The sequence below is a fragment of the Bos indicus x Bos taurus genome, chromosome 10, assembly GCF_003369695.1.
Source record: "Bos indicus x Bos taurus breed Angus x Brahman F1 hybrid chromosome 10, Bos_hybrid_MaternalHap_v2.0, whole genome shotgun sequence".
Classification (NCBI taxonomy): Eukaryota; Metazoa; Chordata; class Mammalia; order Artiodactyla; family Bovidae; genus Bos; species Bos indicus x Bos taurus.
This window is the reverse complement of record NC_040085.1, coordinates 98427711-98445867: the sequence shown is the minus strand read 5'-3', so window position 1 is coordinate 98445867 and position 18157 is coordinate 98427711. Positions and strand designations below refer to the sequence as shown.

General features: G+C 52.5%; 1 protein-coding gene across 2 annotated transcripts in view; it reads left to right on the top strand.

Moving 5' to 3' along the window:
• HRH2 (histamine receptor H2) overlaps positions 1-17646 on the top strand; it is a 50371-nt gene extending 32725 nt beyond the window's left edge. The window contains exons 3-4 of one of the 2 annotated variants that reach the window (XR_003512878.1): positions 690-824; positions 14988-15074. Coding sequence is in view for 1 of the 2 variants with exons in the window: in XM_027552655.1 (XP_027408456.1) it covers positions 14988-15171 (184 nt within the window). In the remaining variant the exon portion in view is untranslated. Of the gene's footprint in view, positions 1-689; positions 825-14987 lie in introns of both variants that reach the window. The other variant, XM_027552655.1, reaches the window with a different exon arrangement.
• The last annotated feature ends 511 nt before the right edge of the window (positions 17647-18157 follow it).

Below are 18157 nucleotides of genomic sequence, written 5' to 3'. Positions count from 1 at the left end.
CGCTTTTCCTTTCTTCTCATTTCGTCTCTTTTGTGTCATTTTCTAGCTTTCTTTTATATTGCACTTTTGTTGAGATAAACTTCACATACTGTAGGATTAACTCATTTCAAGCACACTTCACTGGCTTTGAGTCTATTCACCGAGATATGCCGCCATCGCCACAGGCAATTTTAGCACATTTTCATGACCCCAGAGAAACTCTGTAGTCTTTAGCCATCAACCTCCCAGTCCCTGCGTTTCCCACCCAACCACAAATGCATTTCCTGTCTCCATGGACGTGCCTGTTCTGGGCATTTCAGATGATCCATGGTCTTCCGTGCCTGGCTGCCTCACTTGGCGTGTGCTGTTGAGGTGCTTTCTGCATTTTCTGTCTTTTCTTATTTCCTTTCCTTTTCCCATTCTTCTCTGTGTTGTCTTTCCCTCCAGTTCCCCACTCCCTCTGTGTCCAAGGTCCCATCTCTCTTTCACCGAGTGCTCGGGCTTCCTGGCCGCTCCGGGTCGTTCACAGCCCTGGGTGTGGGGGTCCAGCTGTGAGGCTACCTCCTGGACCGCGTGAAGGCCTTTGTCCCCTCTCCTGCCTGGGTGAGCTGGGAAGGTCCTACTCAGGCCTGGGGGGATCTGTCCTGCTGCACAGCGGAGCACACGGGCTACACCAAGGCATTAATCCTTTTCATCTTCTGTCTCTTCAGAGAGTTTGGGGAGTGAGACCCCCTCCCAGCCCTGGAGTCAGGGGAAGGAGAGCAGAGGGAAAGGAGGTGGGAAGCCTTTTACAGCCTCACAAGTCAAGGAGAATAAACCGTGGCCCCCCAGGAGTCACTTGAAAGGTAGAGAACCGCTCATTTCCCGCCCTCTGGGGACAGCGCCTTTGAAGCAGGCTGGAGGCCCCAGCGGTGCCTGGCTACCCTCCCTCCCTCCTGCTGGCTTGGCACAGACCCTGGCGCCTGCCCTTTCCTGACCCTCCCTTCTGGCTCCTTCTGTCGCAGGTCTGACAGGACTGCTATGGGGCTTCCTTCTCGGGGGCTGCAACGCGGAGGGAGGGGGAACCGTGCCGTTGGGCCCACCGCTAGCAGCTTTGCACCGACAAGGAAAGGGTGAACAAATTAGGAGAAGGCCTTTTCTCCAGGGCACCCAGCTTGAAAGTACATGGCTTGGCGAGCAGAAGGAGGTCTGGATTTCAGCCCTGATACCCTCGTGCAGAGAACAGAGTCACAGAGAGGTCCTACACGCCTTCCAGACCCCTGGGAAAAGGCAGGGTGGAGGGCAGGGCTCAGCAAGCCTCTTCTTCAAAGGGCAGACAGGATAAGTAAGTTAGCTTTCCGGTGCCTGTGTTCTGTGGTAACCACTGCTCAACCCTGCTGGCATAGCAGGAAAGCAGCCCCTGACAATACAGAAATGAACGGTGCTGGCTGCCTTCCAATAAAACTTTATTTATGGGCGCCAAAATAGGAATTTCATATCATTTTCACTAGTCACAAAATATAAGTCTTCTATTCACTTCTGTCAACCATTTCAGGCTAGTGTCTGCCAACCCCTGCATACTGTGCTATTTAGTACCTCAGTCATGTCCGACTCTTTGCAACCCCATGGACTGCAGCTCGCCAGGCTCCTCTGTCCATGGGGATTCTCCAGGGAAGAATACTGGAGTGGGTTGCCATGCCCTCCTCCAGGGGATCTTCCCAACCCAAGGATTGAACCCAGGTCTCCCACATTACAGGTGGATTCTTTACCATCTGAGCCACCAGGGAAGCCCAGGAATACTGGAGTGGGTAGCCTGTCCCTTCTCTGGGGGATCTTCCTGACCCCTGAATAAACCCGGGGTCTCCTACATTGCAGGCAGATTCTGTACCAGCTGAGCTACCAGGGAAGCCCGCCAATCCCTGAGGTGAGGGAAAGGAAAGGGTGCTAGCATTTACTGGCTTTGTGTCTTTGGGCAGGTGGCTTGCCCTCTCTGAGCCTCAACTTGCTCATCTGCAAAATGGGGATTAAGATACCTCCCTGTGAGGATTTTGATGAGGCTCAGCATCAGTTGATGCAAAGTGCCCGGCACAGGGTTGATGCTTGTAAATGCTGGTTTTTCTTTCTTGCTCGCTCTTTCTCCCTTCCTCCTCTCCTCCTTCCCCCAATCCTGCCTCTCCTCCCTTCCCTCCTATGGCCCCCCTGTAAATGAGCAGCTGCAAAGTCCAAGACAGGCTCCGTGGACTTCTATCTCAGCTGCATCACTGAAGCACTCAATTTGGGCCCTGATCCTGAGCCTCGTGTCCCTTCTCTGAAAATGGGGGGCTTGGATCCATCTCAAGGGACCATTCCAACACTAATTATATATAAATGCTTAACAAGAGAGAGAAATTATGCCAAACCCCCAATATTGTTTATGTCAAGAATCTTCTGGCAAGGGCGGAGAGGAAGCTGTTTTTCATACTAATGAATTGGTCTGAGGATGAAGAGGCAAATTCAGTAAAACGTGTCTTTGTTGCAGCCTGAGCTTTGCGGGCAGGGGCATGCGCAGGTAGGGGTGAAGATGGGGTGTGGACAGGGCTGCCAGGAGGGCCTCAGCCTGGCAGACAGGGGGCCTGGCTTTCTCACTGCCTCTGGCATGGACAGCTGTGTGAGAAGATTGCACCCCTCTCTGGGCCTCGGTGTGCTCATCTGCAAAAGAGGGCTATAGCTCCTAGCAGCTGTCCCTGCTCCTGACAAGACAGCAGTGGGTCACAGGCAATGCTGTGTTCCTTAAACCCACAGCAGCTGTTTGTGGCAGCGTCAGGGGACTGGGGCAGGGTGTGCCTGAGACCCGCTGGGCATTTTAGGGAGTCCAGAGTCCCTGAGGCTCCCCTGGGATGTGAGGGCCTTTCCTTTCCTGCCCGTTTTTGTGCAGAAAGATGGGGGTGGGGGTTGTCCTAGCTCCCCAAACTGGCAGGTGGCTCTGCTTGCCTACATCTGCTAGTGTGGAAGGCTGCAGCTTGCGGTGGGGACTGCAGGCGCTGGGACTCGTGAGCAGGCGGGTGAGACCCGGGCCTTCCTCATTCCGGGATGAGGCGTGCCATTGTCCTCTGGAGGTGGGCACTCTGCGTGGGCAGCAGTTTCAAGAAACCAGCACCCAGAGGTTTCAAGGAACTTCCCCTTTCCACATTGACTGGGGAGACACAGAATATTTATAAATACTTCATCATCATTGAAATGGAACACAAAAATTAAAAGTCAGAGAGAAACCCTGTCATGGGGCCATCTTCCACAAGCCCTGAAGTCACGCTCTGTACTCCCTTTCTGTCTCTGTGAGCAGATGTGGTCCTAGGGTCACAGCGACAAGAGGATCCATGCATGGAGTTCTCTAAGAGAGGTCTGTCTCAGGGGCTGCTGAGTCTTCCTGATTCACTCATTCACTTGCCCTTTAGAGCCCCTGCCCTATACGGTGGGGGGGTGGTTAGAGGGGGTGCAACTAATGGAGCTGTCAGAAGAGCTGTCGGGGTGCAAACATGTGGGGTTAAGTGCTGGGACCTGGCGGGTGGGGGCCAAGAGGGCCCTGAGGGCCCAGCAATTGGACAAAGCCTCCTGGAAGGGGTGATGGCTCAGCGGGCTCCTGAAGGACAGGTAGGAATTTTCTAAGCTGAAGGGCGGAGGTTGGAGGTGCCATTCTAGGCAATAGAGGCTGGAAGTCGGGGAGGAGAGGAGAGAGGGACTGAGATTCACAGGGTCTGGGAAGCCAACCAACGCGCTTGAATAGAAAAGGTACTTCCTTTTCTAAAATTTGCCCCCATTTGAAAAGCAGGACTGATCACCCCAGCCCCTCTCTCCTTTCCAGGGCTGGAAGAAAGACCAAGGGCATTAATGTCTGGCCTAGGACAGAAGCTTAGAGCACAGTGCTGAGGTGTAAGACTGTTTCATTCTGTTCTGTGTGCCCATAGGCCACCACTTAACAGATGGTGGGGAAACGTACATTTTCCAGGTCAGGGGATCTCAGTCACTTCCAGTTGTAACCATGGTGACTTTGGAAGTGGAACCCCACCAACGCAAGAGTCCCTTCCCTGCCCGCTCCTTCCCTGCAGGGTAAGCTAAGCTCCCCAGGGCTGTCTGGCCCCACAGTGTCCGTCTTCATCTGTGGCGCCCATGCCATGCCTGCTCCAGGCCCCCTGGCATTGCTGAGGACCAGCCATATCCTCCCACGGGCCTTGGCCTCTACTGCAGGCTCCCACACCACCCGGCAGGAAGGCCCCAAGGTCCAACCACACACTGAGACTCACTGTAGGTCTGGGGGGGTTTAGGGGCCTTCTGCACCCCCTTGGGAGCAGAGGAACTGGGGTGCAGAGCTCCATGAAGCCTCCTCTCTGCCATGTCTGCAGGGGACCCACCCCCCCTCACCTCACCCCCAATGAGCATTCTGACCCCAAAGGAGGGGCTGGGGGCAGGGCCCACTCTAGCAGGGAACTGACGCCCAGCCTCCTCTCTGGGTCGGGGGAGCCGCTCTTAACAAGGCTCCTGAAGGCTGGATGCCCTCCGACCCTCCCACATGAGTCTGTTTCCCTTCTGGATCGTAGCCTAAATGGCGGGACGACCAGCCCAGGTGAGAACCCAAGCAAGCCCAGTGCATTTCCAAACAGCGTCCCCCCTGCCCTGCCAGAGACACAGCGCCCAGACGCCAGTGCATCTCCAAACAGCGTCCCCCCTGCCCTGCCAGAGACACAGCGCCCAGACGCCAGTGCATCTCCAAACAGCGTCCCCCCTGCCCTGCCAGAGACACAGCACCCAGACGCCAGTGCATCTCCAAACAGCGTCCCCCCTGCCCTGCCAGAGACACAGCGCCCAGACGCCAGTGCATCTCCAAACAGCGTCCCCCCTGCCCTGCCAGAGACACAGCACCCAGACGCCAGTGCGTCTCCAAACAGCGTCCCCCCTGTCCTGCCAGAGACACAGCGCCCAGACGCCAGTGCGTCTCCAAACAGCGTCCCCCCTGCCCTGCCAGAGACACAGCGCCCAGACGCCAGTGCGTCTCCAAACAGCGTCCCCCCTGCCCTGCCAGAGACACAGCGCCCAGACGCCAGTGCGTCTCCAAACAGCGTCCCTCCGCCCTGCCAGAGACACAGCGCCCAGACGCCAGTGCGTCTCCAAACAGCGTCCCTCCGCCCTGCCAGAGACACAGGCCCAGCTGACACACCGGCCTGCAACGGGCTGCCGGTGGTGGCGACCAGTACCCCCCGCTGCCCTGCCAGGGGCTGAGCCTGGTAGCGCCTGACTGCTTGGGAGCTGGTTGACCTCAGGCAGGCTACCTCTCCGTTTCTTCAAGTGTCAAATGGGCACGGGGCAGGTGCCCACTTCAAATGGGAGTTGCAGGGGTTCGCAGAGAGAACAGACCCACAGGCCCTGAGAAGAGAGTCACCCACGGCCGTCTGGTGGGGGAGGGGTTGCCCACGGAGCCTGAGACAGGCTGAAATGTTCCCCTGTGTTTGCATTTTGCCCTTGTCTAGGCATTATTTTTGCTATTATAAGCAACCCTGTGATGAACATCTCCATGCAAAAAACATTTTGTTTCTTTCAGATTATTTCCCTAGAAACTGAATTTCTGGAACAGGAATTACTGGTGAAAGGGGAGGGATGGTTTCGGCCTTGTTACACTTTACTTGTTTTCTAGCTTGGCTGTGCTGTGCGGGGGAGGGGGTCGCTGTCAGCCACTTCTGACCATGCAGCAGGGAGGGCCCTGGAGCCACTGTGAGGGGGGCTGACGAGGACAGAGGACATCCTCAGCAAGGATGAGAGGGCTCTGCCATTTAGGCTGGACAGGGGCGAGAGAACAGGGGAGCAGAATGGGCTGAGGAGGAGTCATCAGGGTGCCCACATCCAGGGCTTGAGCCCTTCAGAGACTAGAGAATGTACAGCGTGTGAGTTGAAAGTTACGTTTTATTCGGGCAAAATGAAGACTGTAGCTGGCAGAACAGCATTTCAGACAGCTCTGAGAAGCTTCTCCAAAGAGACAGAGGGGAAGGTCAGTATCTATGTGATTTTGGTGAAGGGAGTTTACATGCAGTCAAGCACATATTTCTTTTTGCAGAAGGTTTCTGCTAGTCACGAGGAGCACTCGTGGCCATGAAGGATTTCAGGGCTTTCTAGATGTGAGGAGATGCAAGAATTAGGCTCGTAGAATCAGCTCCTGAAAGGATCTATCTGAGGACCAGTTCTGCCAGTTTTTCCCAGGGCAGAGTGCCGCACTGGCGCTCTCCACCCTGAACTCCTTCAGGGGCTGTTGAAAGTCAGCAGCTGCGGCTGCCCATGTTTTAATCCTTGTAGGAGGTTCATGGCAAGTGCCGATTTGTAGTTGACAGGAGCAGATAAATCTCAAATCTAAAGGACTGACATGATGGTGCCAGGAGCCAAGCCTGGGATATAGTGCCCGACTGGCCTGGAGCAAATGGCAGCCTCTCTGGGCCTCAGTTTCACATCTGTGAAATGGGTGTGACCCTTCGCCTGCCTCCCAGCGAGGGGGTGGTGGGGGAGGGTGGGTGTTGGGGTGTGGGGTGGGATGGGTGGGATGGGAATGGAATGAATGATAGGAAATGACTTTGAGAGTTGCCTCGGGTACCGTGGGTTCTTTGTCCATGGCATCCACTGGCGTGAGTGGGGGGAGGGTGGGGGGAGGTTACTTCAGTTTTGAAAAGAAATGCCAGTTTCAGGCTGAGGATTGAGCAAGCAGGGAAGTCTCACATGGAGGTTACTGGAGGGTTGGAGCACCCGGACCGGGTGAACACCAGCTCCCCAGGACTGGGAGATCTGAGCAGGGCCCATTGGCCGGAGAGGAGCCAGGGCAGGGAACTCCAGCGGGCGGCCAAGCAGTGCTCTCTTGAGCCGCCTCCACTTACTTGCTGTGCGAGTGACTGAAGGGTTTTGGGAACTCTCTCCACTGCTGGAGATAAGAGTGTCATAGTGTCATAGTATCAAACATGTCACATGGATGCTATGAGAGTTCAATGTTAAGGCTGACCTGTGATCACTCCCATCCTTTCTTATTCTGCCACCTCACTTATCAGCGGAGGCAGAGGAAGGGTTGAGCGGAAGTAGGGCTTGCCACGCCTTTACATGTCCTTGAAGCAGCAAACCCAGTGTGCTGTGTGACATGCCCAGAGCTCCTTACCAGCTGTGTGACCTCACGTGAGTTTCCTAACCTCTCTGTGCCTTTGTTTCCCCCTCCATCACATAGAGGTGGATGTGTGAATTAAACTGAGCCACTATTGACAAAATGCTCAGAGCCGGGCCTAGCTGTCACCCGGCTGCTCTCAGGGCCCAGAGCACAGGCTTCAGACCTCGCCACTGTGGCACAGAGCCCTGTTCCTCCACCCACTGGCTGTGTGACTTTGGTTAGGTTGATTGCTTAACCCTACAAAAAGCCGGTCCCCTCCTCTGTAAAGATGTGGGTTGTGGGGCCCCCGTGGCACGCCAGACTGACAGTAAGCACTCAGTGTGACTGTTGGCTGAGGGCCTTAAAGAGGACCCCACAGAAACCAGCAGAGCCCAGCCCCGGAGCCATGGCTCCCCCAGTGGGGGTGCATGCTCCATACCAGAGGTGCACACTCCCCCCCAACCCCCTGGGGCTCCTACACCCACAGGCAGGTACAGTCACACTAACCCATGCAGTCAGCAACTCCTGGAGACCAGCCAGGCCACACTACAGCTGAGACCATACCTTGGTCAGTTCAAAACACTCTCCAGGCAGAAAGCCTTCAGCAGTGCTCAGGTGCCTGTCAGCTCCAGCAAGGCCAAGCTGTTCTGGCCCCTGAAAACCTTCACTCCCCTCCACTGCAACTTCAGCTGACCTAGACTATTCCAAGTTCTCAGAGTACGACGCACGGCTTGTGCTGCCTCCCTGGGCCTTGAAAAACTACCCACCTTTCCAACACACCTGTTCAATTTCCACTCATTGCCCCAGACTCGATTCCAATGACACCTGCTCCACGACACCTCCCCGGATCCCCAGGGCCAGAAATGGCTGCTGTTCCAGACTGCCTGCCCATGCACACTTACTCACACTCTGATGCATACACTGCCATGCACACTCAGGCACTGGCATACATGCTCTTGGGTGCACACATGTGTATGTTCACACACACATACCCACTCACATCCTTGAGCACCTCGAGACCAGTGACCTTGCCCTGACCATCTCCGCATCTCTCATATTAGCTCTCCATCATATTGACTTGGTCTGGAAGGGATCAGAGTTGGGAGTCCACAGCTGTTGGTTCACATTTGAGCTTTGCTCCTGAGTAATCTGGGGGCATCACTTACTCGCCTGGAGCCCCAGTTTCCTAGTCTGTGAAACGGGACACCTGCACTTACCTTGGAGTGGCACTAACTAGAAAAAGGATGCCAAGCACCCCGCTCAGGACCTAGCACAGGCGCACTCAGTAAAGGCTCGCTTGTCAATCACTCACTTACTAATCATTCACCAGTACAACTCACGGATGCTGGCCATGTACCAGGCCGCCGGGGTTGCTAGAGTCACTACCAGCCCTTCCCTTGAGCTCCTATTCTGGTCCCAGGCTGTGGCCCACCAGCATTTAGGGGTGTATGTTCTGGGAGGTCTCTACTCAAGATCACTTTCAGGAGACTAAAGTACCCTGACCCTCACTATCCTTTCCGTTGTCACAGGAAAAAAACTAAAAAGGGATAATAGTTTGTGACTGTTGCTTATTATCTCAACTTAGTCCCAGGGAGTTCTGTGGGTGTCTTATCCGTAATGAAAATGAACACTGTTTTTGCCAAGCTCCTGCAGGAAGCCTTTGCCCAGCTTGCTCTTGATGTTTGAAGGACAGACAGAAAGCTCCATCTGTGGACTTAGTCTTGAGTGCCCACTAGCCTGTCCTGGCCCTCCACTCTTCAAAGTAGACTCTGTGTTTACTTGCAGAAAATTATGAGAATGCACTGAAAAAAAATCAGTTCTTTCATGGGCGAAGGGCGGAAGTTTGTTCGTTTCAGCCAAATATTGGGTAATACTGGTTGGTGATAGTAAACAGTTCAATGAAGATAACACTCGTGCGAGTGGGCTCTGGTAACTTGGCATCTGGGAATTTCCGCCTCAAAGCTTATTTTAGGACAACCAGAAATTAGGTCTCCTTGGAGAAGAGGGTCACCTCTGATTTTTGTAAAAGCACAGGGCAAGGAGTCAGACACATGGTTTGTAGCTGATTCCCAGGGTACTAGGGGATCACTTCCCCTTTGTAAGCTCCTCTACTTCCCTCTTCTCAAGAACGAGATAGGACTTCCCAGGGAGCTGACTCCCAGGATGTAGGTAGCCCGCCTGGGTGTGCTGGCTCTCCCAGGTGCTTGGGTGTGGGATAAGCAAGGGTCTGGGTTCTGGGGCCAGCCCAGCCTTCAGCACACAGTCCCTCAGTCACCAACCCTTGCTGACCCTCAGGGCAAAGCAGCTAACAGCTATACCCATCGCAGGAAAGAGAAGAGGGAGAGGAGAAGAATCTTCTAGAACTCCTCAGCCTTTCCCTTCTCCCATCCCTTCTCCTGGCTTCCACAGCCTTCCCCTGGGACCACGCCCATTTCACAGATGAGATGAGCTTCAGCAGGAGGTGGAATTGTCCGAGACTGACAGCAGGGGAGTGAGGCAGCCTCAACCAGAATGCAGGACTCCAGCTTCCAGATCTCACATTTGGTCCCAGTCAGCCCAGCACAGGGCTGGTGTTCAGCAGGGATTGGCTGAAATGCTGCCTCTCGGTCCCGAGGCCCTGGCTTAGAGTGCTCTTCTGGGCTGGTAGCGGTGGGAAGGTAGAAACAAGACCAGCAGGAGACACCACCCAGAGGGCTACAGGCTGCCACGCAGCCAGGAGCAGTGCTGTGGCCCATTTGTGAAATCGGAAAGTCAGAAGACAGGAGCATCACCGTCTAAACTGAGAGTGATGGGCCTTTCGTTCATTAGTTCACACACACGACTGAATCCTGCTATAAACTTGGACACTGGGGTCGACGATGACAGATCCTACACCTGTCTGTGGTCTGGGAGGTAGGTAAACTGATCGTTAGCCCAAGGTTAGTGTCTCAGCAAAGGGGCTCCAGGAGGCAGGAAGGAATCAGTAACCTTGGGAGACCTCAGAGACAACTCCCCAGAGGAGGCTATGCCTGAACGGAAACTTGAATCACTCCAAAGTGCGCAGCAAGGAAGATAAAGGAATTTCAAACAATGACATGTATAAAGGGGCAAGTATTTATAAGAAATAGCGGATTCTCATATGGGTATGGTGGTTCTGTGTGATAATTTGTATTCTAAGAGGCAGAGGGTAATGGGAAAGGGCAATGACACTCATTGTCTGGAGTCCTCACAGTAGTCCTGTGAGCTTGCTACTATTAACATATTTCACAGATGAGGAAACCAAGGCTCAGAGCACACCAGAGCAAGGCTTCTCACTGAAACTGAGTCCTGACCCCTGGTGGCTGAACATATTATAGTGCCTTCATGAGAAAAGATGGAGATTCAAAGGACTTTCCTTAGGAATGCTATTAGGACACTTAAATGCCTTTAGCAGAAATCCAGTTATAAGAGGCTGGGATTGGTGGAGCTTGGGAACTGGCTTAGAACTGAAGAGATCAAGAGTAGCTTAAAGCTGGACTCAGTCACTCAAATGTCATCATAAATTTGTCTTTCTCCAGCTTGCAACTAGTTTCATCCTAGCCTGCTTCATTTTCAGTTAAAGTCTCCCTGGGGTGCCACCAGAAGCTCCAGCTTTACATCTTGCCACCTTTTTACCCACCCTCCATGCAAAATATGCCCCTTTCCTCCTGTTCCAATGGAAAGTTTTAGGCTTAAGTTGTATTGGCTGGTTTGGGTCATATCTCTACCACTATACCCAGATCTGGAGCCAGGGCAATGCGTAAGAGGTAAATCTCACCTCACCCACATGGATAGAGTACGGGAAGTTTGGATCCCAATAAAGAATCCAGGTACCATTACCAAAAGAAGGGGAATTGATGAGGGGAAAGTAAAAATGAGATGTTTCCATAAGCTGGTACTGAATGGCAGATGCTCTGTTATGGGTTCTCCTGCTGCTGCTGCTGCTAAGTCATTTCAGTTGTGTCCGACTCTGTGTGACCCCATAGACGTCAGCCCACCAGGTTCTCCTGCCCCTGGGATTCTCCAGGCAAGAACACTGGAGTGGGTTGCCATTTCCTTCTCCAACCCCATTAATGTCTTCTAGTTTCAAGCGTCAGGGCAAAAATGGGCCATGAAGGAATATTAACCCTACTAGGGTCTCTAGACATGTGTAATGTAAGAACGTCTACATAGGATGGGAATCCAACTTCTCTGGCATGGATGGCAAGCTAAGTAAAGGCGGAAGGGCTCCATACCACCAGACGCTGTGAAGTTAAATACGCATGGCAACAATCTTTTATAAGAGGATAGAAATTCTATATGGTGAGGAGTAAACAGAAGGAGAAAAAAAGGCTGTTTAAAACAGGCAAAACATAAATAAAAGGACAGGAAATTTTAGAAAAGATGGGACAAATATAAAACACATAATCTCATTGAATAAATTAGTCAAAATCCATCAGTCATCATAGGTAATATAGGTGGAGTAAGTTGTGCCAATTTTAAAAAGTGAAGGTTGTCAGATATGATTTTTTAAATCCAAACAAATATTTTTACAAGACATAGACCTAAGGAAACAAGAATGTAGAACATATAAGGAAGGAAATATAAGATATACTAGGCAAATAGTAACCAAAAGAAATCTGGATAGCTGTATTAATATCAAAGTGAACTGTAAGCAAAAGGGTTACTAAACATAAAGATGGTCACCACCTTTTGAAAAAAGATGCAGTTCACTAGAAGGATAAGAATTCTAGACATGTATATATCAAATAAATTTGCTTCAAAAGGCAAAATTGACAGAACTATAAAGAGAGATTAATCATTAACATGAACAATATTAAGAATGAAAGGGAGATACCATTATAGATTTTGCAAAGATTAAGAAAGATAATGAAGTGAAGTCGCTCAGTCATGTCCGACTCTTTGCGACCCCATAGACTGTAGCCTACCAGGCTCCTCCGTCCATGGGATTTTCCAGGCAAGAGTACTGGAGTGGGTTGCCATTGCCTTCTCCAGAGGATCTTCCCAACCCAGGGATCGAACCCAGGTCTCCCGCATTGTAGGCAGATGCTTTACTGTCTGAGCCACCAGGGAAGCCTAAGAAAGATAATAAGAACCCCTGATTAATTTTATGCCCCAAACAAGGGAAAACTCAGATGCAGTGAACAAATTCCTAGCAAAACAGAATTTGCCAGAACTGACTTGGAAAGAAATAGAGAACATGAATGATCCTATAACCTTTAAAAATAAAGTGAATGAAACATGAGTAGTTCTTGGTTTTGCTAAGGAGTTCCACCAAACACTCGAGGAACAGACCATTCCGGTGCTGCTCAGACTCTTCAGAGGGGAGAAAAGAGGAAACTCTCCTGTTCATTTAATGAGACCAGCAGAGTGTAAACTGAAAAACAAGTCTGTGAGGGAAGATCATAAAAATGAGAAACAACTCAGATGTCCATCAAAAGGTGAACAGATAAATAAATTGGAGTATCTTCCCATGCTGGAATACCTTATGACAGTGAAAATGAACTACAGGTCCACGTGTCAACACAGCTCAATCTCAAAAATATAATGTTAAACAACAACTTAAAAAAAAGGTAGTACATAAAAAAAATACCCTAAAACATGATTCCATTTGTATAAAAGTAAAACACTGGCAGAACAACACAGAGTATTATTTACCAATACACACATATTTGCTGAAACAAGTCAGAGGCTGGTAAATTCTGTTACTTAACCTGAGAGGTGGTTACGCTGGCATGCATTTTAATATTTTAAGCCACACATCTGTGTTTTTTATATAATCTCTTTGATGTATTTTATTTAAAAATATTTAAGGACAGAATCACCATGTAGCAAAAAGATCTAGCTGAGTAGACGAGTTATTTGAGATGTTTGTCTTCTTCTTTTTGTTAGCCTCTATGTTCTGAATCTTTTACTATGAACATGTGATACTTCACAATCACATTATTTTAAGGGATTTGTAAGCCTTTTAGGAGAAGGGAGGTAATTGCATAGCCTAGAGCTATCCTATCTTCCATAATTTCACTAATCTCAGTGAAAGTCATTTTATCACACTTCAGGCTCCATCTGGTATGTTAATCCAAGGTTAGATCCCTGCCTGCTTGGTCAAATATGTACCCTGCTGGCATGGAGAAGAACTGGAGCCTCTGAAATGCCAGGGATGTGACCTTGACGTCCAGGTGAGAGTGGGGCTGGCCAGACCTGTGGCGAGAGGCTGGGTCACGTGAGGCCTCCAGCACTGGCTAAGCCAGGACACGCCAGGCACTGAGGGAGGCTTGGGTGTCGGCTGAGTCCCTGTCCACAATGTCTTACAGAGTCACAGCCGTATCTACAGCGTCACTCTGAAGGACTGTAAGAAGAGCAATGATGCTCTTCTTTCTCTCTCTGGGGAAGGCAGTGAGTATGATTCCTCTGGTGGCCAGAATCCCTTAACAGATCATGGCTAGAGCGGAGGCCAGGCACGAGCTTCTGTAAGACATCCAGAGAGGACCTGATCTCAGGACCAAGCGAAGGCTAGCTCCCAGCTTGACACTGGACGCGGAAAGCCACTGCTCCAGCAGCCTAGGCAGGGAAGCACGAAGCTAGGTGGCAGCCGCTGCCTTAGACAGAGCTGAAGCCAGATTTTGCCTGCCCTGGAGCTGCAGAGACCCAGGCAGAGTCTCCAGGGGCCATGGGTGAGCCAGGGTGGGCCAGGACTTGCAAGGACACCGCCGGAACCACAGCTGCTGGCAGATCCCCTTCCCTGTGCAGCCCACGGTCCTCTCCCAACTGTATTACGTGCACCTAAGATCTCCACACCCCTGGCTGTTTTCACCAAAATAGATTGATAGGACTTTATATTATCACCACAGATGGAAACGCAGTATCACTTGTGGGAAACGGAAGTACTTGTGCACACAGAAACAATGACACAAGACAATGCACCCCCCAAGTCTGTCCAGATTTCACTTCCTGATTAAAGCTCTGAGCCTGCCCTCGCTCCGGGTTATAAAGGTAGACCTGCATGCTGGGTGCTGAAAAACAGGCCCGCCGTGTGGAGCCATTCTCTCTTGACCTCAGACGGCTCGAGATAAAAACGATAAAGGAATTCTTACTCACTGAATGTGGTGGAAGGAAAAAGCAGGTCAGCTGTCCACACTGCAGCACGCAACAGGCAAAAGACTTTTGTATACCTGGAGGTGGGGGACATCCTTTCTGAAAATGTACATCAAACACTTTGTTAAAACCTTTCCTCCCAAGTGTTTGGCTAACTTTCCTTCAGTGACCTTCAATCAGCTTGACTCAGCAGATATTAACTGAGGGCCTACTATGTGCTGGCTGCTTAGTAGGGGTTTGAAAGGCAAGCGCCTGTCCTTCAAGGACCACATGTTCTAATGGGGAGGCAGATGTATTCACAACCGGTTTTAATGCAAGGCTGAACAAATCTTTGTGTCTTCTCCCAGCCTCCCCCCACTCATGCAAAACAGGATGTAGGTGTTCAGGAATCATTTTATTCAGACACAGAAATAGCAAACATTCACTGGGTTCAAACTATGAGCCAGGCAATGTATGGGATACTCATAGACATATTTTATAACACTTCATCCTTGCAAGGATTGGAAAGGTGGTTATCTTTACTTCTGCTTACAGGGCTTAGGTAACTTGACCAAGGGTACACAGCATCTTAGAAGCCAACTTGGGAGTTGAAAGCCAGTCTCCTGAATGTTCCTCCGTGTTGGAAGCCCTGTTGACGTGGGAGGTCCCACTGCTCCCCCCCCACCAAATTCTGTCCCATCTCACCCTCCCCTCACCAGGGCCCAGCTGAGAAGAAGCAGAGGCCAGAGGCCGGGTCTGGCCCACTGGCCTTGCTGTGGCACTCACCTCAGCCCACCGTGTGCTTGTATCGCCCTAGGAATCCAGCACGGTCCAGCACGGCGTGCTCCAGCAACCTTCTCAGCTGCTGCAAGAGCCTTTGGGCGCTTAGGTTCCTCCAGAGACACGAGGGAGGCCCCTGGGGGGAGCAGCCAGGGGCGCCACTGTCAGAGGAGCCGCCAACAGCACCCGCCCAGGAATCGGTGAGGACGCTGCCCTCCTAGACGGTGTAGCCCCGGCCCCAGGATGCTGACGATAACTGCTCCCCAGCACCAGGATTTGACTCCCGGAGCCACTAAGGACCCCAAAGCCCCACAAACCACAGAGGACATACCCCAGCTCCAGTCTGGGGACTCCCAGAGCACCCGGCAGGTGGGTGCTGGGGTCCTCTGGGCTGGAATGGAGCTGGCCCGCCCTACACTGGGACTTCCCTGAGTCCAGGTCTGCCGAATGCCACAGGTACAAAGCTCACATTGGTGCTGGCCCCGAGCACCAGAAGAGATGGCGGGACTTCTGAGGACCTGTGTGTGTGCAGAAACACGGGTACCATCTGGGCACCGCAGAGGGTGTTGCCATCCCAGCGCTCTGCAGGATGCAGGGAGGGAAGGGAAGGGAAGGGAATGGCGTCGGTCTTCAGTGAACACCTTGTGTGTGCCCGGTGCTTCCCCGGAGTCGGCTCACTTCGTACCCGCGGCAGGGATCTGGGGTAGAGACAGGCTCAGAGAAGTGTGGGGCCGCTCAGCTAGAAGGTGCGTCTCGCACAGGACACTTGAGAATTGCTGTGGAAGGAGGGAACAAACAGACGAACAGGAGGATGGATAGAAATCCAGGCCTCCAGCCCATGCTCTTCGACGGGACCCTACCCTGCCTCTGCAGAGAGGCCTCGGTACTTCCTTGACTCAGCCGACCCTCCAGCAAGCCAGGCTCAGATCCGGAGCCTGGGGGGGTGCCCTTCATGCTGCAGTTCTGTCTCTCTCTGGTGCTTTCCATCAAGAAGGAGTGGCGTGGAGCAGATTTGCTGGGGAAAACGTGAGGGGCAACGAGGAGGGTCAGGTTGGGGGAGGGGGACCCAACAGGCTCGAGTCAGGAAGTTGGCCCCGGCGCGCCCTCTGCTGGAGGCGGGGGGACCTGCGGCGGCCTCCTCCTTGGACCAGCCCCTTACTCACTCTGCCCCGGGGGGGCACCGCTCCCCTGTCCTACTTTCAGGGTTGTTGAAGAGACCCAAGGAGGTGGAGGAGATGAGGGTGTCCATGGGCTCCCCGCATGACCACTGCCCCTCCCCGAGCCCCCTCTTCCCCTGGTTGCAAGACCCCCTCCTGGAGTACCCCTCCCCACCCACTCATGCCTTTTCAGTCCCCCTCCCCAGTCTTCACACGTGGCCATTGCCCAAGGCTCAGTCCTGAGCCTTTGCCCCTCACTGCCATTCCTCACTCTCTGTGGCCTCATCAGCACTGCCGAAGCTACCAGGAAGCTTAGCTCGAAAATTCCTCCAGGTTCCTGCTGGAAGCTCTCCCTGTTTCTCAGCCTCACCTGGAGCATGTCCGCCTCTGCACCTTGACCTTTGCCCTGCATTTGCTCCTGCCCCAGGGTCCCCCTCCTTAGACAGAAACCCTACCATTGATTTCAAAGGTCCGTCTTGGCCCCACCCTCCTCTTGGCTCCTCACGCTCCACGCTCTCGATGGACTTAGCTCCCACGTGTTTCCACCTGGTTCTCTCACCTGCCCGGCCCTCACTTGGTCCCGCTGCCATCCCCTCCATCAGGAAAATGGGAAAGCTTCCCGCATTCCCCACTGGCCCACCCCTCCCCGACCACTCCCTGTCCTCCAGCCAGAGAGGGCTGAGCAAAACGCAAGGGCGCGGAGAAAGCCAGCCTGCAGGCCCCGCGCGGTGGGCCCTGATGTGCCCTCCAGCCTCCTCCTTCCCCGACCCTGGCTTCTACCTCTTCACCCCAGCCCCACCGGCCTTCTCCTTTGGGTTTATTTATCTCGCGGCTCCTTCCAGCTGCGCCTCGCACAGAGCTGTTTCCATCACTTGAAAAGCTGCTCTTGTCCTTTCAGCCACGGGATCTCAGCTGAAACGTCACTTTTCAGGGAGTCTTCCGGAGTCTTCCTTGACTGTCCCTATTGGGTCTGCCTCCCACCCACACCCCTGGAACTGTCCTCGGAAGCCATGGGCATGTCTATCATGCCTGTGTGGTCCCCTGACCCTTGTCTGTCAGTGACTCCTGCCTGTCTGTTGACCATTGTGTGTCTAGCTCCTCGGAGACTGTTTGGCCCACCTAGTGGGAGCTTTAAGCAATTTATCTGCCAATACACCTGAAGGCATGATTTGCCCCAGTGTTCCCCAGAGATGCTCAATCTGTTGGCTGGATTCCCTTGGAAATCTCAGAATCCCTCTTTTGGAAGTTTTCCCAGGAATCTGAGACAGGTGGGTTTCTATGTTATGGCCCAGGTAGATGGAGCATAAGACGGGTCTGGCTGATTACAGACTCAGCTGGTCAGGGCTGATGTCAGGGTGCCTATGTGCCACCTGCCACTGCAGACCTTTCTCTGAGCTGCCCTACCCTCCTGGAGACCCCCGCATCCCCTGCTGGCTGCAGAAGTGGGGCGTGTGCTGCCCAGAGGAGAAGCATCTGCACTGCGCCCCCAAATCCACATTTTGTGTTATCATGATGTTCCAATAAAGCTATCAAAACAGATGCTGCCTTGTGGTTTTATTTTTTAACTTCCTGGTGAGGAAATACTCCCCAAACTTCATCATACAGTGTGTCTTGATTTAGAAAAAGAATTATGATAAAATGTTGGGGTAGAAGCCAACTGAGAAATTGCCTTGAAAGGTAAAAGAGTCCTCAGGAAAGGAGGTCTTATCTTGAAACATCGTGTTGGAAATGAAGGACAGATCAGATCAGATCAGTCGCTCAGTCATGTCCGACTCTTTGCGACCCCATGAATCCAGGCCTCCCTGTCCATTACCAGCTCCCGGAGTTCACTCAGACTCACGTCCATCAAGTCAGTGATGCCATCCAGCCATCTCATCCTCTGTCATCCCCTTCTCCTCCTGCCCCCAATCCCTCCCAGCATCAGAGTCTTTTCCAATGAGTCAACTCTTCGCATGAGGTGGCCAAAGTATTGGAGTTTCTGCTTTAGCATCATTCCTTCCAAAGAAATCCCAGGGCTGATCTCCTTCAGAATGGACTGGTTGGATCTCCT